At 45.5% G+C, this 25,340-nt stretch overlaps 1 protein-coding gene across 1 annotated transcript; it reads left to right on the top strand.

Annotated features, from left to right (window-relative positions):
• Nucleotides 1-1,018: 1,018 nt before the first annotated feature.
• On the top strand, nt 1,019-25,072 carry ERFE (erythroferrone). Its single transcript, XM_075338651.1, has 8 exons — nt 1,019-1,489; nt 3,491-3,697; nt 4,608-4,719; nt 9,704-9,855; nt 11,633-11,741; nt 15,711-15,795; nt 15,911-15,989; nt 24,799-25,072. The coding sequence occupies exons 1-8, from the start codon at nt 1,364-1,366 to the stop codon at nt 24,895-24,897; spliced, it is 969 nt and encodes a 322-aa protein (XP_075194766.1). The 5' UTR covers nt 1,019-1,363; the 3' UTR covers nt 24,898-25,072.
• The last annotated feature ends 268 nt before the right edge of the window (nt 25,073-25,340 follow it).

The raw sequence follows: 25,340 nt of genomic DNA, 5'->3' as shown, positions 1-25,340 counted from the left end.
CAGATTGGTATGTAACATTGACCATCCACCCCTGAATTTCAGGACAAGAGGGTAGTGCGATATCTCTCTTCCCCTACTCTCCACTATGTGAAATTTCATACAGATAGAAGAGAGAGGGAAGCTTTTAGCTTAGTTCAGGTAAGCCATGGCGAATGAGAGATGCCAGTGAGGGAATGAAAGCTTCAGAACTTGTAGTGCTGGCAGAATAACGATAGAGGCTAGCTCTCCCATACACAGGAGCGCTTGTTCGGCTAATAGCGCCTGTGTTCTCTGTAACAAAGCCATCACCAGACATGTCTGGTGGCAACTTATCTCCCAGAGACAATGCTATCAAATAGTAACCGGAGGAAAGAAAGGGTTAATCGCACTGCCGTGGATATAAGCAGGAGATGAATCCAAGGGTTAATCTTCGTGATTTTTATTATTCAATGCGTTTCAGAGTCCAAACGACTCCTTCATCAGGACAAAAAAAAACCGTGATGTGCATCCTGTTGTACACCTGTGTTTATTAGTTCTGATGAAGGAGTCGTTTGGACACAGTAGACATTTTGGCCTTTCTACAGTAAAAATGTTGCTTCACAGGAGAGACACTATTTCTAAGCCAGGACCATATTTTCCAAAACTCATAACCACGAGTGATGAGAACATCTGCATAGCAGCATCTATGCGTTATTGAATTCATGCACTGAAGTGTAAGAAAATATCCTGATAAATACAAAGTACAGGGTAATATTAAGAAGATGATTCTCTTATGGGACTCCACAAAATGAGTCCTATTACAACCGCTTCCTCTTAAAGTACACAACTGCAGGAACACTGGTCACAAGCAAATACTGAATGCATAAATTTGAGGGTCATCAAGAGCCCAAATGGAATTAAGAGCCATGTATCCCTCCTGACGGCATCTCTAAACTTTACACTCACTCAGGTTTCTTCTAACTCTGATTCTTGGAACAAGCACACAAGACGCTCTGAGTTTCTTAATATCTGTGCGTGTGGGGCGTTGGGTACTGTTATCTAAACTGAGAGGACAAGACAGCCACAAGAAGGAGATACTGCCACAGAGGAGACAGCAGCACGGGGGACAACATAGACCTCATACAGCAGCAGTGTAGAAACTTTTTTTGGGGGGTATTGTTTCTTTTGTGGAGACCACCAGTTGGCATGGCTGAAGACTAAGATCATATTTGTATCTTTTCAATAATTTCATAAAAGTATTTGACATAGTGTTTTTACATAAAATAGTGTAGAGCGGGAGCATCAAGGTGAGGTCTTGTGAAGGACCCTTGTACGTGGACTTATTATTTTTGATCTCTGATATTACTAATTTATCAACTGGCTGTAATTGCAAGTAACATATACTATGAATGCAGATGGAAAGCCGGTCCCCCTACGCTGCGTGCTCATGACCATTAGTATGGGGGTTCTTCTGGTTCTTCTCAGCGCCTGTCCTGCCTGTACACATAAAAACAAAGGATCTAAATTTGAGGTAGGTCTTTTGCATATTTTCAGCACTATAAAATTAATACTTGAATCTGTGTGATGTAAGCTATAACAAGAAGGTGAAGCTACATAGTGAATTTGATAGTTTCCTATGGCTCATGAATGGTTCTATCTGGATAACCACCCTGAGGTCTTGAGGTCCATAATTAGGAATGATCTCTTATTTTTTAGCGATATAGTAATGGTCTATTGTAACTCACTAAGTTGATTATTAGTAGGGGCTGTATATCTAAATGTATTATAAATTACCAGTGGTGGTACGTACGCCCAACGTGATTAAATCCCATCATCATCCACCATTATCCATGTAATTTAAGAGGTTAGTTTAAAAAATGGAAATCTTAAATGAGGCAATAAAGTAACTTATTTCAAGTTCTATGAACATTTATTGTTTCTGCTATTTTATAAGAATTTTGGGAGATAGAATACTATGGTATTTCTTTTTAAATCCATTTATGTTTCAGCTGATTATCCTAAAGCATTTACATGTACATTAGATACACCAGTAAAAGATTGAGATTTGTTTTATCCGGATCTGTCAAACGTGTTAAAAAGATTTTTGGTGAGCATCACATGGTTAGAGAGAAGGTGTGATGACCACAATCTCTCCACACAGACGCTCAGGAACATCTGGCTTTAACGAACAAGTCAGAGGTTGGACAGACACTGACTACACCCCTTGTTCTCTGTACCAGCTGGTAATGGAGAACCGGCATTATGTGAAGGAGATGGCATCAAATATCTAGGTGGAAGTGGGCTTTAAAGGGAATCTGTCAGGTGCAATATGCACCCAGAACCACGAGCAGTTCTGGATGCATATTTCTAATCCCTGCCTGACTGTCCCTGTATCTAGTAACATACATAGATATCTTTAGAAAATATATTTCTAAAGATACTTTATGATATGCTAATGAGTGCAGGGACTAGTCATAAGGGCATTACTTCCCCCGACTAGTCCACCCTTTTAGCATGTTAGCACGCCCACAGGGGCGTGCTAACATGCTATTCAATGCCCATTACCAAGCATCATCAGCTTTGACGCACGTACCGGAGTCCGTTGTCACCGCATCAAACGCCGGGCAGTGCGCATGTCCAAACGTCCCGACACTTCCGGTCATGCACATTAGACCTCTCTGAAGCCTGGACGCGTACACCTGGCTTCATAGTGCGCATGACTAGAAGTGCGGGGCATTCTAATCATGTGCACTGCCTGGTGTCTGATGCGATGACAACAGACACCGGTATGCCCTTCACTGCTAATGACACTAAGCAATGGGCATTGAATAGCATGCTAGCACGCCACTGTGGGCGTACTAACATGAGAAAAAGGGCCGACTAGTCAGCGGAAGTAACGCCCTTATGACTAGTCCCTATACTCATTAGCATATTATATAGGATCTTTAGAAATATGTTTACTACTAGATACAGGGACGGTTAGGCAGGGATTAGCAGTATGCACCCAGAACTGCTCGTGGTTCTGCGTGCATATTGCACCTGACAGGTTCCCTTTAACTAAAAACAAATGCAACACAGTAGGCTTGTACTGCTGGGGTCTGGCACTTAAATCCCCCCAAGGACAACATGTGCAAGGAGTTTGTATATCCTCCCTGTGTCTTTGTGGGTTTCCTCCGGGTTCTCTGGTTTCCTCGCACACTCCATAGACATACTGGATTATGAGCCCCAAAAGGGACAGTGATGATGAAGTCTGTAAAGTGCTGTTATATAAGTGAGTAAAATAAGTTTGTCAATATTCATTGCATCATCGCTACTATCAGTCTCACCTCCATAGGTAAAGACAATTTATTTATGGGTTGACCACCCAAATTGTTATTTTACTTTTGGAAAGTAAATGATATACCCTATAAGGCAGAATATCTACAAAATCAAACACCAGTGCTTCCAATATATAACAAATGGATGGAAAAATTATTAAATGGAGATTTTGTGGAAGATAAAGCAATATTGGAATATTTTTTCTCTTTTGTAGGATACGACTGTCACAGTTCTCCCGTCACTGGAGATTCCTGCGCTTACACCTCCACAAAAGACAGACAATACAGCAGAGAAGATATCGCGGAGAGGGACAGGAGCACAAACCTCCAAGCTGTCGCCCAAGTACTCCTGGCTGTTCTTTCTCAAGAACTCTGACCGTGAGGCAAAAAATAAAAGAAGGGGCCATGATGACTCCTTGCGAGTAAGATATATTATGTCTATTTCTTTTGTATTTATGCTCATGTGATTTCTATTTCATTGGAATGGTACATTAGAATAGAAAAAAGTATTTATTTTATCCCCAAAACCGTGCTATTGTGATTCATGGGTTGTGTATGTAAACTTTCCCTATGGAAGTGAATGGTACATACATGCCCCATAGTCAAGAAATATTTGTGACAATGACCCAAAGTCAAACATACATATTTGGCATTTTAGACTAACGTTAGAACATTTTGGTTTCTGTGGTAGTCGATTTTTGCTCAATAGTCACTTTTAAGTAAAATATTGGTGCAATGTGTTCAGAGAGAAGATGACTCCTTTTATAAACCATTAGGACCTAATAGGCAGCAGAGCTTTAAATAATCTGGATTATTAAAGGTTTCTCGATCTTCAAGCAGAAAGCCCAAAATAAAATGTAATGTAATAAGGTAGGCACACAACGGCAGATTATTGTGGCTCAATGATAAGTATCAACCATAAACTTCAGAAGGGAAACTGAGTACATAAAATTTGAATGCAAATAAATGCAATGTTCATCAACATATTGATTCATGTGAGGGGGGCCAACGTTTCGCTCTTATTCAGATCTTTGTTACGGGTGCATAGCGCCTGTCAGTAGGACATAGCTCCCTCCAACTGACAGCCCCCCCAAGGTCCAAATGGGACTAAAATTGAATGAGACTGAAATGTTGGTCCCCCTCACATAAATCAATGTGCTGATGAACGTACCATTTCTATACATAGTAAAATAAAATGTTGACCCGATTGGGACTTTCCTTCTGGGCTTGTGCCATATCACGTTACAGCACTGTGTATCCTATGCTGAAGTTTTGGTATTATTGTAGACCAGAATTAAACTTTTTCAAAATAAAATTCTTGTTTGCTCTCAGAATCATCACCCCGGCCCCATTGGTCCTCCGGCACCTTCACGGCATCAGAGTCATCCCATCAATCATATTTCCAGAGAGAAGAAACTTTCTCAATTCCTTCAGCTCTTGAGCGGTAAGTAAAACATGGGTAAAACTGTTACAAAGTGACAGCTTATGACTGTACATAGCATATAACGACATAGGGACATACTTTTAGGGATTACAGTATATTAGGTGCCACACAGCCATATCACACACCCGATTCATGAGCCCTTACAGTAATATATCATCTTCTTTCATCAAACTCTCCTAAAGCTGGGTTCACACATAGCGACAGCGACAACGATATCGCTGTTACGTCACCATTTTCTGTGACGTAACAGCGACCTTGTAAGTTGCTGTTATGATCGCTGCTTAGCTGTCAAAAACAGTGACGCAGCAGCGATCATAACGTCGCTACATGTGCAGAGAGCAGGGAGCCGCGCACACTGCTTAGCGCTGGCTCCTTGCTCTCCTAGCTACAGTATACATAGGGTTAATTAACCTGATGCGTACTGCAGCTACATGTGCACAGAGCAGGAGCCGGCACTAGCAGCAAGAGCGGCGGAGGCTGGTAACGAAGGTAAATATCGGGTAACCAGGGAAAGGTCTTCCCTTGGTTACCCGATGTTTACAGTGGTTACAGCTTTCCGCAGCTGCCAGACGCCGGCTCCTGCTCCCTGCTCGCTTCATTTCGTCGCTCTCTCGCTGTCACACACAGCGATGTGTGCTTCACAGCGGGAGAGCGACGACCAAAAAATGAAGCACAACATTCAGCAACAACCAACGACCTCACAGCAGGGGCCAGGTCGTTGATGGATGTCACACACAGCGACAGCGACGGGACGTCGCTGCAACGTCACAGAAAATGGTGACGTAGCAGCGATGTCGTTGTCGCTGTGTGTGACACCACCTTTACATAGAATAGCTGATATAGCTGAGCCATATATTATACAAGTCCTATTTTATCTAGTTTTGCAGCAGTAAACACACATATGAGATACCATCTTCACACATTGCAGATAATCCTGCATGAATCCACAAGTATTCCAACAACTTTTAAGAGATCAAAAAATAAATAAAAAACAACATTTATGTTATTGTCACTAATTCAACTTAAGAGTAACTTGATTGAATTCTTATGGGGTCAATCCGTGTGGATCCGCTGGTCACTCCATATGAATTATCTAAAACATTCACTACAATGTATACGCAAACCCAACAGGTTACATTTTCATCCATAACTGATAGTTCTAACCATTTCTATGAAATCACCAATTTAAATTCCCCCATTTTTTATTATTTCTGTTTTCAGTATTGTTATTATTCATTATGGTTGTTTAGGTAGCACTACCATATTCCGCAGATCTGGGCAGAGATTGCCGGCATTTATCAGTTTTTGTCATAGTGCAGCTCCCATCTAAATTCTCTATATCTGAAATGGTCGATTTAGAAGGACACGTAATCAACAAATGATTACCTAAAAATGGCACCAAACACCCAAGGAACGAGCAAAGCATCAGAAATGGGATGTGCTGCAGATATGAATAAGAATATATTCAGCTCACCCCTCTTCACTCCAGGAAACCACCACCGATGCACGGAAGCGCCCTGGCCCGGGCGGAGAGCACATTCAGCAAAAGAAAAAATCCAGCATCGTATATGGAGATATAAAGATAAAACTTGAGATTTATTTGGATCCGTTAAAAACGTAAGTACAGTGAGGAACACAGGGACACAAGGTGAACAGGTGCTACCTACGCGTTTCGACCTTGCGGTCTTATTCATGGAATGTATAGTATCTCTAAAGCAAGTTATTTAAAGACATACAATTGGATGTCATAGGTATGCGCGTGCTGATTGATTGATTAGAAAACTAGGGAGGTATACAACCTTTTCAGATTTTATAACAAACACCACATGATAAGTGAAGTGAATATAAAAACAGAGATATAAATATAAAAGGTGCAAAATGCTACATACAAAAAACACAGACTGGTGAAAATATAAATAAAAATACATACAAAGATATGTATGTATTTGGTCTGAACCAAACAAACAAATGGTTATGTCATGTTATTTCCATATTTAAAGATGGGAAGACTGTGTAAGAAGATGTAATCTTACTGAATCTAGAAAATGATAACTGGTGAGAGTCATGGAAAAAAATAGAATGGATGCTGGGAAAGATGGAAAAAATAGAAAAAATAGAGGCAACAATTTTTAATCATGAGATTTGATGTAACAATACATGTACATAAAACAGCGCATGTTCTCTTCTGTTAATATTGATTTTTATATTATAATCGATGTGGAAATAGTTGATACGTCGGATGTACAGGGATGATCCAAAAATTAGGTATACTGAATAATAAGATCTTGCCGAGTGTTCAGGCCATTTGTTTGTTTGGTTCAGACCAAATACATACATATCTTTGTATGTATTTTTATTTATATTTTCACCAGTCTGTGTATTTTGTATGTAGCATTTTGCACCTTTTACATTTCTATCTCTGTTTTTATATTCACTTCACTTTTCATGTGGTGTTTGTTATAAAATCTGAAAAGGTTGTATACCTCCCTAGTTTTCTAATCAATCAATCAGCACGCGCATACCTATGACGTCTAATTGTATGTCTTTAAATAACTTGCTTTATAGATACTATACATTCCATGAATAAGACCGCAAGGTCGAAACGCGTAGGTAGCACCTGTTCACCTTGTGTCCCTGTGTTCCTCACTGTACTTATGTTTTTAACGGATCCAAATAAGGCTATGTGCGCACGTGTGCACTCTGCACCGCACCTAAAAGGTGCGCTTCAGAGCGCAGCTGAAAAGCTCCGTTCTGAAGTGCATGGTGCCGGCAGAGAACGTGCGCTCTGCATGCAGCTCCTGCCATAGACAGAGCAGGAGCTGCCGGCAAAGCGCACAGAAGAAGTGACATGTCACTTCTTAGAACGCGCGCTTCGGGCAGCAGCAGAAGCGCTGCGCTCTAAGACGCCATGTGCGCACGGCCCCTGCACAATCTCCATAGATTATGCAGGGGACGCAGGACGCATGCAGTTACGCTGCGCTACAAAGCGCAGCGTAACTGCATGTAATTACGCAACGTGCGCACATAGCCTAAATTTCAAGTTTTATCTTTATATCTCCGTATACGATGCTGGATTTTTTCTTTTGCTGAATGTGCTGCAGATATCTCCATAGTTTTTGGATACAGAACAATCATATTAACCATTGCTAGATGCATGAACTGTAGAATTTTGGTTTGGCTCATCAAATTAAATACAGCCGATTAGGCTACTTTCACACTTCCGTTGTTTTGCATCAGTCATCAGTCAAAATATTTTGCAGGAATCTGTTTTTTCCCCATAGACTTTTAATAACGACGGATGGCCTTGCGTTGCATCTGCCGCGCAACGGATCAGTCGTGGAATGACTGACCATCGGGCGGTATGAACACACAATGTAAAATTTTTTGGAGCGGCAAAAACGCACTCCACAGGATTCTGTCGCAATCTGTCAAGAGCTATAAAGGCTGTCTATGGTGCTGGATTCCGCCGTAATCCGTCACACGACGGAATCCAGTGCTGGATTCCGTCATACTCTACTGAGCATGCCCAGCATATTTGGCACACCCATTGGGCTGTCCCAAACACAAACGGATCACGACGGATCCCTCAAAAAACGGACACACAGCGGATGTAACGGACGTGACGGATCAGTTTTTTCACAGGATTCCTGTGAACGGAATCCTGTGAAATAACACATCCGTTGCGTCAGTTGACATCTAAAAAACGACGAATACATCGTTGCGTCGCAATGACAGACCTGACGGATTTAAAACAACGGAAGTGTGAATGTAGCCTTAGCGGCCATTTATCTGCTGCAGTCTGTTTGTATAAATGTACCCATACACGCTGGTAACTATTCTATAGTAAGCTAATTTACCCACTGATATACTAGAGTGAGTGAGAAACTGGAATAACCAATGGAAACTATTGCAAAAAAAGATCTTAGTTGAATATAAATTACCGTAGTTGCCCGATGCCCCTCATTACAGCATGGGATCACAGCTGATTCTTTTTGTGAGGTAAAATGTTTTACCTCCAAGAAAGAATAATTTGCGATCACCTACTGAAATGTTTGTATACTTTATTACTATCTTCCCAGCCCAGGAAATGTGGTATGATCAGACCATGTCCCTGTACAGTCAGACACGGCCATTACACAGTACATAGCAGAGGCACATATATAAGATTATCTCAGCACAGGAATGTTTTTTGTTAAACACATCAAAATGTGGAACTTATTATTATTCCAAGATCTATTGATTTAAAGTTAATTTAAATTAACTTTGTGGGAAAACCCCTTTAATGACAGGAAGCAGAGACCCTGATATTTAATATACAAGGTGTATTAAGCGGGCTTTACACGCTGCGACATCGCTAGCCGATGCTAGCGATGGCGAGCGTGATAGCACCCGCCCCTATTGTTATGCCGATATGTGAAGATCGCTGCCGTAGTGAACATTATCGCTACGGCAGTCACACGTACTTACCTGCTCGGCGACGTCACTGTGACTGGCGAACCGCCTCCTTTCTAAGGGGGCGGTTCGCTCGGCGTCACAGCGACGTCACTAAGCGGCCGCCCAATCAAAGCGGAGGGGCGGAGATGAGCGGGACAAACATCCCGCCCACCTTCTTCCTTCCTCATTGCTGGCGTGTGGCAGGTAAGGAGAGGTTCCTCGTTCCTGCGGCGTCACACGTAGCGATGTGTGCTGCCGCAGGGACGAGGATCAACTTTTCCCAAGCGACAGCAGCGATAATTGGGAGAGGACCCCCATGTCAACGAGGAGCGATTTTGGACGTTTTTGCAACGATCCAAAATCGCTCCTAGGAGTCACACACAACGAGATCGCTACAGCGGCCGGATGTGCGTCACAAAATCCGTGACTCCAACGAGATCGCTGTAGCGAAATCGTAGCGTGTAAAGCCACCCTTAGAAATGTTTCAGGATAGAATTATTATCCCTTTAATTACTCCAGATATAAAATACAAAATGTTACTTCCTGACAGATGTTCTAGTGAAACAGAAGGACGGGGAACATCTTCATGGTAGTCTTCCAACTATGCTCCCTGCAAAAGTGCTGGCAGCCTTTACCTGCAGGACAGTCAGTGATATTCTGGTGGAATCCGGAGAGATGAAGGAACTTCAAAATTACCAGCGGGTGAGTAGATGAACGATAACCCCCCCAAACCTGCAATTCATATCACTTCCAGACCATGACCTTTTTAACCCTATTGTGGAACAAGTTCTGCAGATTAAAGGGACTCTGTCAGCACAGGATGACTGTTCACACCAAGTACAGGTGCTCGGTGCATCATGGCGGGGCTAATCTCCTCTCTTCTCTGCTCTCTTCAGCCAGAGATGTCAATCACAGAAGGAAGGGTGGAAATTGAGGGAAAACAAGTAGGTAGAAAGATGAATTTAAATGATTGTCCCCACCATGATACACGAGCGCCTGTGCTTGGTGTACACAGTCATCCTGTGCTGATAGAGTCCCTTTAAGGCTGAGGCTATACCGCGACTTTGGCCACACAACAAAAAAATGGTATATGCCGCTGCTACGTCGCAGCATAATGCAAGTTAACGGGGTTGCATGGTGACCTGTGAGGTACAGTGACAGGCCAGTTACAAGGAGTCTAAAGAAGTTGGATTTTTGCAGCTTGATTGTAATGGTATATTACAGGTTACAATGCGCCCCCATTTACTTGCACTATGCTGTGATGTAGCAGTTCCATACAGTGATCTCCGGCTACATGACTTTGCCACAGTTGCGCTCTAGCTTAAATAGGTATTCCCATCTCCATGATCCTATTTCAATATGTAGTAGGTGTAAAAATAATAATTGCAAATACCTCCAATTAGAAATGTAGTATAGTTCTCCTGATCAGCTACGTCTCTTCCCTCATGTGCAGGGCATTGCAGCTTAGGTATCCATGTTTATGACTACTCATATAGTGACAGCTCTCCATGTTCGTAACCATGGATACCTAAGCTACTGTAATGCCCTGCACATGAGGGAAGAGACATAGCTAATCAAGAGAGCAATACTACATTTCTAATTGGAGGTATTTGCTAATATTGTTATTACGCCTACTACATATTGGGATAGGATCTTGGAGATGGGAATACCCCTTTATGAGTAAAAGGAGCAAAAGAAAGTGTCTTCTTGTCCACCGGCCATCTATCCGCCACAAGAAATGTCATTACATCCCACAAGAAAATAAAATTAGGCTGCTTTCACACATCCGGTTTGAGCACTGCGGCTCAATCCGGCTGTGAAACCTATGCAACGGATGCAGCGAAAACACCGCATCCTTTGCATAAGTTTTTACATGCGGCCCGTCCGTTTTTTTCTGGTTGCGGCACGCTACTGAGCATGCGCAGTGGAAGAAACCGCATGCGGCGGCCGGATGCGTTTTTTTCCGCATCGCGCCGCATCCGGCATCCATAGGCATGCATTGAAAAATGCGCCGCAGCGGCCGGATGCGGCGTTATGCGTTTTTTTTGCCGGAGCAAAAAACGTTGCAGGCAACGTTCCATCCAGCCACGGCATCGGCTAAATCTGCCGCATGCGGCAAAAACCGGACTGAACGCAAGCCCATGCGGCACAATAAGGCACTAATGTAAGTCTATGCAAAAAAAACGGTTGCGGTTTTTCTGCAGAGCGCCGTATTGTGCAGCAGAGCAAAAACCGGATGTGTGAAAGTAGCCTTACCTGTCCACGCTAGCACAATCCGAGGGGCGTTTTTGGAGCATTTCTCTGGACAGCCCTTCCCGGCCTTGTTACTCCCCTCCCATACTTTCCTATCACTATACTGAGAGCTGCTGTAGACCAAGTGCTTGTTCCACAATGGGCCCTTAGACTAAAAATATTCTTACAAAGCCATCCTTCGTGATCCCCTTACAACGCTCTCACACAATAACATGTCTGTTTGCAGCCTCTTTTAGAAGGATCATTTTACAGAGGCGCTGGCCTGAACTTAACCAGTGGCCGGTATACGGCTCCATTCACCGGACTCTATGCCTTCTACGCAAGACTCCAGATTGGTGAGTGACAGAACAGGAAAGAACATCACGCTGGAGTAATGATGTCCGTGGTGACAGACAGCTGATTAATAATTAACTCCTGAGGCCTCGTGTACACGACCATATTACAGATCCATAATACAGCGGCCATACTGAACCGATTGAATACGAAATCCACGAGAAAGAAAATATGGCGACTTTAAACGCATGACATATAGCGGTATCCTCCTTTAGAAGCATTCTTCTATTAGAGAACGACACCATAGTGCTACCTACGTAATGTCTATGGGTCCGCAATATGGAACCTTGTGTGCTATTGTATAGACAATATCCACACAATGGCTTGTGCATAGGTCTTCGCTTATATGAGAAAAATTCCTTAATATAGCATGATCTGCATATTCTATGTATTTTCTGGACATAGACATCCTTAGAGGGATATTGAATAGGAGGCTGCATTGTGTGGGTACAGCTGCTGAGGCTCCCACCGATCGTGCCGCCTGCTCATTCAATCTCTACGCAACTGCTTGAAATAGTGAAGTGGTGCATTGTGCCATTTCCATCATTGAATAGAATAGGACAGCAGAGGTCAGACATCGCCCTAATCAAATGGTGATCAAAGTCCCTCTGTTCTGGTCTCAGATATTATACACCACCTCAACCCCCAAAAAACAATTAAAATGAAAAAATATCTAAGTAGTCATCATATACACCTTGCCTAGATTACTTGTTACAACCAGAACATCTACTGTGTAACTGGGCATTTTCTCCTTTTGGTGTCTTCCTAATCCCTCCCATTCATCCAACAGTCGTTACTTTTTCATTTTTCTATTGCTGTATAAGGGTTTATTTTTATTGAAAATACTAGCTGTAGAACCAGGCATTGCCCGGGATAGTGTCTGTCTGTTTCCCTCTCTGTCTGTGTCCTCTCTGTCTCTCTCTTTCTATCCGTCTGTCTGTCTCTATCCACCTCTCTCTCTGTCTGTCCCTCTCTGTGTCTATCTCTGTTTCTCTGTCTGTCTGTCTCTATCTGTCTCCTCACAGAAATCATATTACCTCACACATAAGCTTCTTATACTGAGAATGACCTTTGTTGCCTATAGCAACCAATCACAGCTCCTATTAATGACCTGTAGCTCCCAGCTCCATTGACTTTAAGCAGATTTTCTGGCGAACTGTAAAGCGCGGGGTTAAATTTTCCCCCTCAAAACATAGTCTATGATGTTCCCTGAGTCACATGAGGCAGCTGTGTAAAATTTCATGATTGTAAATGCAATGGACACACACACAACACACATGCACTTAGCTTTATATATTAGATTAGGGGGTACATAAATAAATGATACATCAGACTTTTACAAACAGCAATACCGAATATGCACATTTTTTAAATGTTTTCTTTATTATTAAAAGGACGGTTAATAAAGAATTTTGAGATATGTAGAATTAGAATTTTTAACTTCACTTTATTGTCCCCTTAGGGGGACTTGAACGTGCACTCATTTTTTCTATATAATTATTAAGGTAAAATGGCGTCTAATAAGTAGTGCTGTCAGTGATTGACAGATGCATTTAAATGCTCAGACAGCAGTGATCAGGGCAAGCAGCGGTTACAGAAAATGTCCGCTGTCTAACATAGTTGGCATCTCCTGGTATAGCGCAGACTCAGCTCCTCAGCTCCCTCCATATACGTGCACTTGACGTGATGCACTATTACTTCACGTCGGGAAGTGGCTAAAATAGGCAGATTGGCCATTTAAGGGGAATCTTTGCTTGGTTTGAACAGTCATTTTGTGCTCACAGTCACTCAACACACCCATGGCACAGCCAAATCGTGCACTGCACCTTCCCACCAGCTTGTCTTCCATATATGTATGATTTCCTCTATATATAAAGCCAGAGCTGCCAACCAAGTAAAGGGGGGGGGGGGGCAGATAAGAAACAAATAACAAGAATGCATTGAACTGTTTGGCCAAACCAAGGTTGCAACGTGCATCTGTGCTTGGTTTGAACAGTCATTTAATGCTGACAGACATCTACAGTTAGGTCCAGAAATATTTGGACAGTGACACAATTTTCGCGAGTTGGGCTCTGCATGCCACCACATTGGATTTGAAATGAAACCTCTACAACAGAATTCAAGTGCAGATTGTAACGTTTAATTTGAAGGTTTGAACAAAAATATGTGATAGAAATTGTAGGAATTGTACACATTTCTTTACAAACACTCCACATTTTAGGAGGTCAAAAGTAATTGGACAAATAAACCAAACCCAAACAAAATATTTTTATTTTCAATATTTTGTTGCGAATCCTTTGGAGGCAATCACTGCCTTAAGTCTGGAACCCATGGACATCACCAAACGCTGGGTTTCCTCCTTCTTAATGCTTTGGTAGGACTTTACAGCCGCAGCCTTCAGGTCTTGCTTGTTTGTGGGTCTTTCCGTCTTAAGTCTGGATTTGAGCAAGTGAAATGCATGCTCAATTGGGTTAAGATCTGGTGATTGACTTGGCCATTGTAGAATGTTCCACTTTTTAGCACTCATGAACTCCTGGGTAGCTTTGGCTGTATGCTTGGGGTCATTGTCCATCTGTACTATGAAGCGCCGTCCGATCAACTTTGCGGCATTTGGCTGAATCTGGGCTGAAAGTATATCCCGGTACACTTCAGAATTCATCCGGCTACTCTTGTCTGCTGTTATGTCATCAATAAACACAAGTGACCCAGTGCCATTGAAAGCCATGCATGCCCATGCCATCACGTTGCCTCCACCATGTTTTACAGAGGATGTGGTGTGCCTTGGATCATGTGCCGTTCCCTTTCTTCTCCAAACTTTTTTCTTCCCATCATTCTGGTACAGGTTGATCTTTGTCTCATCTGTCCATAGAATACTTTTCCAGAACTGAGCTGGCTTCATGAGGTGTTTTTCAGCAAATTTAACTCTGGCCTGTCTATTTTTGGAATTGATGAATGGTTTGCATCTAGATGTGAACCCTTTGTATTTACTTTCATGGAGTCTTCTCTTTACTGTTGACTTAGAGACAGATACACCTACTTCACTGAGAGTGTTCTGGACTTTAGTTGATGTTGTGAACGGGTTCTTCTTCACCAAAGAAAGTATGCGGCGATCATCCACCACTTTTGTCATCCGTGGACGCCCAGGCCTTTTTGAGTTCCCAAGCTCACCAGTCAATTCCTTTTTTCTCAGAATGTACCCGACTGTTGATTTTGCTACTCCAAGCATGTCTGCTATCTCTCTGATGAATTTTTTCTTTTTTTTTCAGCCTCAGGATGTTCTGCTTCACCTCAATTGAGAGTTCCTTAGACCGCATGTTGTCTGGTCACAGCAACAGCTTCCAAATGCAAAACCACACACCTGTAATCAACCCCAGACCTTTTAACTACTTCATTGTTTACAGGTTAACGAGGGAGACACCTTCAGAGTTAATTGCAGCCCTTAGAGTCCCTTGTCCAATTACTTTTGGTCCCTTGAAAAAGAGGAGGCTATGCATTACAGAGCTATGATTCCTAAACCCTTTCTCCGATTTGGATGTGAAAACTCTCATATTGCAGCTGGGAGTGTGCACTTTCAGCCCATATTATATATATAATTGTATTTCTGAACATGTTTTTGTAAACAGCTAAAATAACAAAACTTGTGTCACTGTCCAAATATTTCTGGACCTAACTGTATATAAAGGCTAACCCCACACGTCAGATCTGTTGCAAAAATTTCAGAAACATCAGTTCCCTTCATTCAAAATGAGGTTGTTAATCCAACAAACCCTTGGTTTTTCCACAAGTTTCATTTAGATGAATGGAACAGTCACGACATTTCTGTTACAAATCCGCTGTGTGTAAATCTACCCTAATGGCCACCGTAATTGCCCCAAACTGAAAATAACACGTTGTCACTCTACATGAAAGTAAATGTAAGATGTAGAAATTGTTGTTTATGTAAATCGTGTTACCGCACTTTTTATTTGCAGATTTTCAGAACCATTCTCAGCACAGGGATCCGATGGGTTTTCTGCGTGTGCAGCTGTGTGTCCTGTCTCTCTGCCAGGAGAATTTGTAAGTTTTAACAGTGAATTAGATAATTAAGAAGTAAAAAAACAAAATATAAATACTGGTTTTCAATGTAAATGAAATATATAATAATAATAATAATAATATTTTCTTGCTCTAGGTCCTTGCAGCAGAAGCGGAGTTTCACCAGCATGGAGGTTGCTGCTACAATTACACTGAATGGTGTATTGTATATCCAGGTAAATATCAGATGGATCTATCAGACACTTAAGGCCACTTTACATACAGCGATATCGCTAGTGAGCGTACACGCCCCCGTCGGTTGTGCGTCACGGGCAAATCGCTGCCCGTAGCGCACAACATCACTAACACCCGTCACACATACTTACCTGCCTAGCGACGTCGCTGTGACCGGCGAACCGCCTCCTTTCTAAGGGGGCGCATCGTGCGGCGTCACAGCGGTGTCACTAAGCGGCCGCCCAATAGAAGCGGAGGGGCGGAGATGAGCGGCCGGAATATCCCGCCCACCTCCTTCCTTCCTCATTGCCGGCGGCCGCAGGTACGGTGTTATTCCTCGTTCCTGCGGTGTCACACATAGCGATCTGTGCTGCCGCAGGAACGACGAACAACCTGCGTCCTGCAACGATATTTGGGATTAGAACGACGTGTCAACGATCAACGATTAGGTGAGTATTTTAGATAGTTAATGGTCGTTCCTGCGTTTCACAAGCAACGACGTTGCTAACGAGGCCGGATATGCGTCACGAATTCAGTGACCCCCAACGACATCTCTCTAGCGATGTTGTTGTCTGTAAAGCCCCCTTTACTCAGTAGGGGGTGTTCACAAGATTGCAATTTGGCAAAGAAGGCTCTCTAACTGCAACGAAGGGAATTTTGTTTACTTACCGTAAATTCCTTTTCTTCTAGCTCTAATTGGGAGACCCAGACAATTGGGTGTATAGCTACTGCCTCCGGAGGCCACACAAAGCACTACACTTAAAAGTGTAAGGCCCCTCCCCTACTGCCTATACACCCCCCGTGGGATCACGGGCTCCTCAGTTTTAGTGCAAAAGCAAGAAGGAGGAAAGCCAATAAACTGGTTTAAGCAAATTCAATCCGAAGGAATATCGGAGAACTGAAACCATTCAACATGAACAACATGTGTATACAAAAAAACAGGGGCGGGTGCTGGGTCTCCCAATTAGAGCTAGAAGAAAAGGAATTTACGGTAAGTAAACAAAATTCCCTTCTTCTTTGTCGCTCTATTGGGAGACCCAGACAATTGGGATGTCCAAAAGCAATCCCTGGGTGGGTAAAATAATACCTCGTGATAGGGCCATAAAAACGGCCCTTTTCTACAGGTGAGCAATCGCCGCCTGAAGGACTTGTCTACCTAGGCTGGCGTCCGCCGAAGCATAGGTATGCACCTGATAATGCTTGGTAAAAGTGTGCAGACTCGACCAGGTAGCCGCCTGGCACACTTGCTGAGCCGTAGCCTGGTGCCGTAATGCCCAGGACGCACCCACGGCTCTGGTAGAATGGGCCTTCAGCCCTGATGGAACCGGAAGCCCCGCAGAACGGTAGCCTTCAAGAATTGGTTCCTTGATCCACCGAGCCAGGGTGGATTTGGAAGCCTGCAACCCTTTACGCTGGCCGGCGACAAGGACAAAGAGTGCATCCGAGCGGCGCAGAGGTGCCGTGCGGGAAATGTAGATTCTGAGTGCTCTCACCAGATCCAACAAATGCAAATCCTTTTCACATTGATGAACTGGACGAGGACACAAAGAAGGTAAGGAGATATCCTGATTGAGATGAAAGGGGGATACCACCTTAGGGAGAAACTCCGGAATCGGGCGCAGAACCACCTTGTCCTGGTGAAACACCAGGAAGGGAGATTTGCATGACAGCGCTGCTAGCTCGGACACTCTCCGAAGAGACGTGACCGCTACTAGAAAGGCCACTTTCTGTGAAAGGCGAGACAGGGAAACATCCCTCAAAGGCTCGAAAGGCGGCTTCTGGAGAGCAATTAGAACCCTGTTCAGATCCCAGGGCTCTAACGGCCGCTTGTAAGGAGGGACGATATGACAAACCCCTTGCAGGAACGTGCGTACCTGAGGAAGTCGTGCTAGGCGCTTCTGAAAAAATACAGATAGCGCAGAGACTTGTCCCTTAAGGGAGCCGAGCGACAGACCTTTTTCCAACCCGGATTGCAGGAAGGAAAGAAAGGTAGGCAAAGCAAATGGCCAGGGAGAAACTTCCTGAGCAGAGCACCAAGTTAAGAATATCTTCCACGTCCTGTGGTAGATCTTGGCAGAGGATAGTTTCCTAGCCTGTCTCATGGTGGCAATGACCTCTTGAGACAGTCCTGAAGACGCTAGGATCCAGGACTCAATGGCCACAGTGTCAGGCTCAGGGCCGCAGAATTCTGATGGAAAAACGGCCCTTGAGACAGCAAGTCTGGCCGGTCTGGTATTGCCCACGGTTGTCCTACCGTGAGATGCCACAGATCCGGGTACCACGACCTCCTTGGCCAGTCTGGAGCGACGAGGAGGGCGCGGCGGTAGTCGGACCTGATCTTGCGTAGCACTCTGGGCAACAGCGCCAGAGGTGGGAACACATAAGGCAGCCGGAACTGCGACCAATCTTGAACTAAGGCGTCCGCCGCCAGAGCTCGGTGATCGTGAGACCGTGCCATAAAAGCTGGGACCTTGTTGTTGTGCCGAGACGCCATTAGGTCGACGTCCGGCCTCCCCCAGCGGCGACAGATCTCCTGAAACACGTCCGGGTGAAGAGACCATTCCCCTGCGTCCATACCCTGGCGACTGAGGAAGTCTGCTTCCCAGTTTTCTACGCCCGGGATGTGAACTGCGGATATGGTGGATGCCGTGTCTTCCACCCACGTCAGAATCCGCCGGACTTCCTGGAAGGCTTGCCGACTGCGTGTCCCTCCTTGGTGGTTGATGTATGCCACCGCTGTGGAGTTGTCCGACTGAATTCGGATCTGCTTGCCTTCTAGCCACTGCTGGAAGGCTTGTAGGGCAAGATACACTGCTCTGATTTCTAGAACATTGATCTGAAGTGTGGACTCTTGTTGAGTCCACGTACCTTGAGCCCTGTGGTGGAGAAAAACTGCTCCCCACCCTGATAGACTCGCGTCCGTTGTGACCACCGCCCAGGATGGGGGTAGGAAAGACTTTCCTATTGACAATGAGGTGGGAAGAAGCCACCACTGAAGAGAATCCTTGGCCGCCTGAGAAAGGGAGACGTTCCTGTCCAGGGACTTCGACTTCCCGTCCCATTGGCGGAGAATGTCCCATTGTAATGGACGCAGATGAAACTGCGCGAAAGGGACTGCCTCCATTGCTGCTACCATCTTCCCCAGGAAGTGCATGAGGCGTCTCAAGGGATGCGACTGGCCCTGAAGGAGAGATTGCACCCCTGTCTGTAGTGAACGCTGTTTGTCCAGCGGAAGCATCACTATCGCTGATAGAGTATGAAACTCCATGCCAAGGTATGTTATCGATTGGGTTGGGGTCAGATTTGACTTTGAAAAGTTGATGATCCACCCGAAACTCTGGAGAGTCTCCAGCGCAACGTTCAGGCTGTGTTGGCATGCCTCTTGAGAGGGTGCCTTGACAAGTAGATCGTCCAAGTAAGGGATCACAGAGTGACCCTGAGAGTGCAGGACTGCTACTACTGCTGCCATGACCTTGGTGAAGACCCTTGGGGCTGTCGCCAGACCGAAAGGCAGGGCTACGAACTGAAGGTGTTCGTCTCCTAAAACGAAGCGTAGAAAACGCTGGTGTTCTGGAGCAATCGGCACGTGGAGATAAGCATCTTTGATGTCTATTGATGCTAGGAAATCTCCTTGAGACATTGAGGCGATGACGGAGCGGAGGGATTCCATCCGGAACCGCCTGGTTTTCACATGCTTGTTGAGCAGTTTTAGGTCCAGAACAGGACGGAAAGACCCGTCCTTTTTTTTTTTGGCACCACAAACAAATTGGAGTAAAAACCGTGACCTTGCTCCTGAAGAGGAACAGGGATCACCACTCCTTCTGCCTTTAAAGAGCACACCGCCTGCAGAAGAGCATTGGCTCGGCCGGGAGGCGGAGAAGTTCTGAAGAATCGAGTTGGAGGACGAGAACTGAACTCTATCCTGTACCCGTGAGACAGAATGTCTCTCACCCAACGGTCCTTTACATGTGGCAGCCAAATGTCGCCAAAGCGGAAGAGCCTGCTACCGACCGAGGATGCGGAGAGAGGAGGCCGAAAGTCATGAGGAAGCCGCTTTGGTAGCGGTTCCTCCGGCTGCTTTCTTTGGGCGTGACTGGGCCCGCCAAGAATCTGAGCTCCTCTGATCCTTTTGAGTCCTTTTGGACGAGGAGAATTGGGACCTGCCCGAGCCTCGAAAGGACCGAAACCTCGACTGTCCCTTCCTCTGTTGGGGTTTATTTGGTCTGGGCTGAGGTAAGGATGAATCCTTACCCTTGGACTGTTTAATGATTTCATCCAATCTCTCACCAAACAGTCTGTCACCAGAAAATGGCAAACTGGTTAAGCACTTCTTGGAAGCAGAATCTGCCTTCCATTCCCTTAACCACAATGCTCTGCGTAAAACCACGGAGTTGGCGGACGCCACTGCCGTACGGCTTGTAGAGTCCAGGACAGCATTAATAGCGTAAGACGCAAATGCAGACATTTGAGAGGTTACGGACGCTACTTGCAGAACAGATGTACGTGTGACAGTGTCAATCTGCGCCAAACCAGCTGAAATAGCTTGGAGTGCCCATACGGCTGCGAATGCTGGAGCAAACGACGCGCCGATAGCTTCATAGATGGATTTCAACCAGAGCTCCATCTGTCTGTCAGTGGCATCTTTAAGTGAAGCCCCATCTTCCACTGCAACTATGGATCTAGCCGCAAGCCTGAAGATTGGGGGATCCACCTTTGGACACTGGGTCCAGCCTTTGACCACGTCAGGGGGAAAGGGATAACGTGTATCCTTAAGACGTTTGGAGAAACGCTTATCTGGATAAGCGTGGTGTTTCTGGACTGACTCTGTAAAGTCAGAGTGGTCCAGAAAAGTACTCAATTTACGCTTAGGATACCTGAAATGGAATTTCTCCTGCTGTGAAGCTGACTCCTCCACTGGAGGAGCTGTGGGAGAAATATCCAACATTTTATTGATGGACGCTATGAGATCATTCACCATTGCGTCCCCATCAGGTGTATCCAGATTGAGAGCGGTCTCAGGATCAGAATCCTGATCAGCAACCTCTGTCTCATCAAACAGAGAGCCTTCCTGCTGGGACCCTGACCAGTGTGATGAAGTCGAGGGTCGCTCATAGCGAGCTCGCTTAGGCTGTCTGGGACTGTCGTCCGTGTCAGAGCCATCACCCCGGGATGCATGGGACCCCCCCGGAGCACGGATGTGTTCCAAAAGAGGGGAACCAGGGAGCATTGAATCAACAGTGCCCATGGTCTGAGTTACCGGTCTGGACTGCAAAGTCTCAAGGATTTTAGACATAGTCACCGACAGTTTATCAGCAAAAACTGCAAACTCCGTCCCTGCCACCTGGACAGTGTTCACAGGTGGTTCTCCTTGGGCCACCTCTAGCAGAGGCCCCGGCTGAGCAAGTGCTACAGGGGCCGAACATTGCACACAATGGGGGTCAGTGGCACCTGCCGGTAGAACAGCCTTACATGCGGTACAAGTAGCATAGAAAGCCTGTGTCTTGGCCCCTTTGCTTTTTGCGGACGACATGCTGTTGTCTAGCAATCTAGGAGGGTATATAGCCAAGAATAGCGACCGTACAATGCAATGTATAGCATACAAGCATAAAGTACAAATGAACACTGCGGCACTAGTGGGGTGAGCCCTCGAGGGCTGCTTACCGCCCGCTGAAAAGCGGGTGTGTGACCGCCAGAATCCCGTGCCTGGGTCTCCCAGAGCTCGTGTCCCTTCTCCACTCAGACTGCAAACAGGAATGGCTGCCGGCGTCCTGTGAAGAGGGGCGGGCCGTGGGCGTGCCCCAGACAAAGTGCGGGAAACTAGCGTCCCACTGTGCCTAGTGAGGGGGGTTGGAGTATGCTAAGCAGACTCCAGCCCTCGGCGCTGACGTTCTGACCAGCGTCCCGCCCTTCCCCTGACTGGCAGGCCTGGGGGCGGGAACGAAACGGAACTAGGCCGCAAAAGCCGGGGACTCGATTTATAAGCGCGGCCGTCGTATAAGCACGGCCAGCGCGGAAGTCCCCGGCGCACCACAAGTCCCAGCCGCACCGCAGTGTAAAAAACCGCCAGCAGCGGCCGGCGCGGCAGTTCCTAATACAGAAACTCACTCAGCAAAGCTGCAGTGAGTAAAGCACCAGCGCGCCACGCTGCTGTCCCCGGCGCACTAACACACCCAGCAATGCTGGTGTGTGTGCGCGATCTGTACGGGGACCCAGAGTACCTTAATGTAGCAGGGCCCTGTCCCTGACGATACTCATCTCCACGTCCAGCAGATTCCCAGGGGCTGTGGACGGAGCACGGTCTCCTGTGCTTGGAGACCGATAGGATCCCACTTCACCCAGAGCCCTAAGGGGATGGGGAAGGAAAGCAGCATGTCGGCTCCAGCCTGCGTACCCGCAATGGGTACCTCAACCTTAACAAACACCGCCAACAAAAGTGGGGTGAGAAGGGAGCATGCTGGGGGCCCTAGTATGGGCCCTCTTTTCTTCCATCCGACAAAGTCAGCAGCTGCTGCTGACTAAACAGTGGAGCTATGCGTGGATGTTAGCCTCCTTCGCACAAAGCATGAAAACTGAGGAGCCCGTGATCCCACGGGGGGTGTATAGGCAGTAGGGGAGGGGCCTTACACTTTTAAGTGTAGTGCTTTGTGTGGCCTCCGGAGGCAGTAGCTATACACCCAATTGTCTGGGTCTCCCAATAGAGCGACAAAGAAATGTTAAATAAATCCTACATCAGGCCCGGAGTGCTCCTTTACAGGCCCCAGAAGTGCAATATAGGGGCTTTTTTGGGGGGCACTAAGACTTCAAAACTGGGATCTTCTAAGATTCATGAAAAACAACATTGGGTCACCATGGAAGGCTATAGTACGCTAATGCTATGGTCAGATGGCTGTAGATTCAGTCGAGAGCATAGGGCCGGTTAGACACATGACACTCGGACATCAGAGTTTGATCAGAGTACAGCCCAATGTTTTCCATGCATCTGTAAACTTGAATGGTTGATTCTTTTCTGATTTAAGTGTCAAATCACCGCATGCTGCAATCTTTTTTTCTCATGCCGGTTTGGTATGAGGGGAAAAAATAAAAAAAAAAACTTGATCACACTGCCCCATTGAATAACATTGGTCCGAGTGCTATTAGATAGCGCTGATCTGATTTGTACGCTTGTGCGACCAAGGCCTAAAGGCCGCTTTACCCGCTACGACATCGCTAATGCAATGTCGTTGGGGTCACGGATTTTGTCACGCACATCCGGCCGCATTAGCGATGTCGTTGTATGTGACACCTATTAGCGATTTTGAATAGTTGCAAAAACGTTCAAAATCGCTAATCGGTGACATCCCCCCCAGTCTCGATTATCGTTGCTGCAGCAGTAACGATGTTGTTCGTCGTTCCTGCGGCACCACACATCGCTATGTGTGACACCGCTGGAACGAGGAACATCACCGTACCTGCGTCCCGCCAGCAATGAGGAAGGAAGGAGGTGGGCGGGATGTTCATCTCGCTCATCTCCGCCCCTCCGCTTTGATTGGGCGGCCGCTTAGTGACTTCGCTGTGACGCCGAACGAACCGCCCCCTTGGAAAGGAGGCGTTTCGCCGGTCACAGCGACGTCGCTATGCAGGTATGTGTGACGGGGGTGAGTGATTTTGTGCGCGACGGGCAGCGATATGCCCGTGTCACACAAACGATGGGGGCGGGTACCCACGCTAGCGATATCGGTACCGATATCACAGCGTGTAAAGTGGTCTTAACTCTGTTTCATACACTAGCTTTGATCAAAAGCCTTCTGGAGAATATTTCCACCAATTTCTGGGCTATGGCGTGCCAAGCTAAGACACAAGTAGCAAGATGGGTGAAAATGCATAAAGTTGGAAAAATAGGCCCCAAATGATTTATTTGTGAAGGATAATAAAGCGTGTTCACATAGTGTTTTCTTTTTTGCTGACTTGTAAAGTGGAAAGTCCAGGTTTTTGAGGATTTTGTGTAGGATTTTGGAGTTTCCACCCCAAAAAAATGCAGCAAAAAGACTCAGTGTAAACACACTCTTAGGGTTTGTTCACACAGTGTAATTGCTGTGGATTTTTCTGCATCAAAAACCAGAGTGTTGGAAGGAAAATCATTGTATACAATACTCATGTTTTTACTTGTATTTTTTCCCCCATACATTTGACTGGGTGAAAAACACTGCAAAAAGCTTAAAGGGGTTGTCCACTACTTTTACACCGATTGATTACCTATCCTATGGACAGGCAATCAATGTAAGATCGGCTGGGGTCCAACACCCCACAGATCAGCTGCACTTGATGCTGGCGGCGGCAGCTGGAAATGCTCAGTCCCGGCGCTGCTCAGTCTTTTGATGGCGGCCGCAGCCGGGTACTGCATATCCGCCTCCAATTGATTAAAATGGGAGATGGATGTGCAGTACTCAGTCGCTATCAGAAGACGGAGCAGCTCCGGAACTTCGCATTTCCTGCTGCCGCCAGCACTGAGAACAGCTAATAGGCGGAGAGTTGCATTGATGGCCTGTACTTAGGATAGGTCTTCAATGTAAAAGTAGGGGACAACCTCTTTAAAGAACTGATATGCTGCAGATATGAAAAAATTACATTAAATGGTTAAATACGTAAGGAAAAAAAGAAGCTGCAAGTGCATGAGATTTCAGAAAGTATCACCCATTTTGCTAGTACTTTAAAACACCAAATCTCTGTAAGATACACCGCGTAACAAATCTTTATACACCTTTCAAAGGATCTTTCTGTATAGTTCAGGATTTTCTGGGATCACTTGGTCTGACCACGCTTTCCTCCCCGCAGGCGGGCCAATACGTGTCCCTCTTTTTGGAGAACAGAATGGAGTCTTGGCTCGTGCTGGTGAAGGACTCAGATTTCAGCGGAGTGCTCTTAGGACAGTGATCCATGATGTTTTTCTATTTTTAATTAAACTACGGGGATATGCATGAAGTCCTGGATATATTTTATAGTAATTTAATAACCTGTAATAAATATTCTATAACTTAATGTATGATGGCTGCAGAGCCTTTGTGATATTCCACTGTTTATATTTGAGGATGTATTTCTACAAAATAAAGTGTGCAAATCAAAATGGTTTTCTCTGTCTATAATTCAGATTCCCCACAGATGTTCTGATCCGTCAGGACGGGAACAAGTTAATAGGCATTGTACCAACTCCTCAAGTTATCGATATTTAAGATAGGTGAAAACTGGCTGATTGCTCTGGGGGCCACTGCCATGACCCCCCTTAAAACCGATCACCATGCTGTGACATCACCCAACTGTATGTATTATGCATATGGAGGACCTGTCATCTTTGATCCATGACACTTACAAGAAGTTCT

Source organism: Anomaloglossus baeobatrachus, chromosome 3 (assembly GCF_048569485.1).
Source record: "Anomaloglossus baeobatrachus isolate aAnoBae1 chromosome 3, aAnoBae1.hap1, whole genome shotgun sequence".
Lineage (NCBI taxonomy): Eukaryota > Metazoa > Chordata > Amphibia > Anura > Aromobatidae > Anomaloglossus > Anomaloglossus baeobatrachus.
Note: the sequence above shows the minus strand (reverse complement) of the source record. Positions and strands in the feature narration are given on the sequence as shown.

Excerpts from the sequence above, each read along its gene's own strand:
- ERFE (XM_075338651.1), top strand. The coding sequence starts at position 1,364 with ATGAATGCAGATGGAAAGCCGGTCCCCCTACGCTGCGTGCTCATGACC. Across the intron at positions 3,698-4,607 it reads GCCATGATGACTCCTTGCGA|AATCATCACCCCGGCCCCAT; the intron begins GTAAGATATATT and ends GTTTGCTCTCAG. Across the intron at positions 15,796-15,910 it reads TCTCTCTGCCAGGAGAATTT|GTCCTTGCAGCAGAAGCGGA; the intron begins GTAAGTTTTAAC and ends TTCTTGCTCTAG.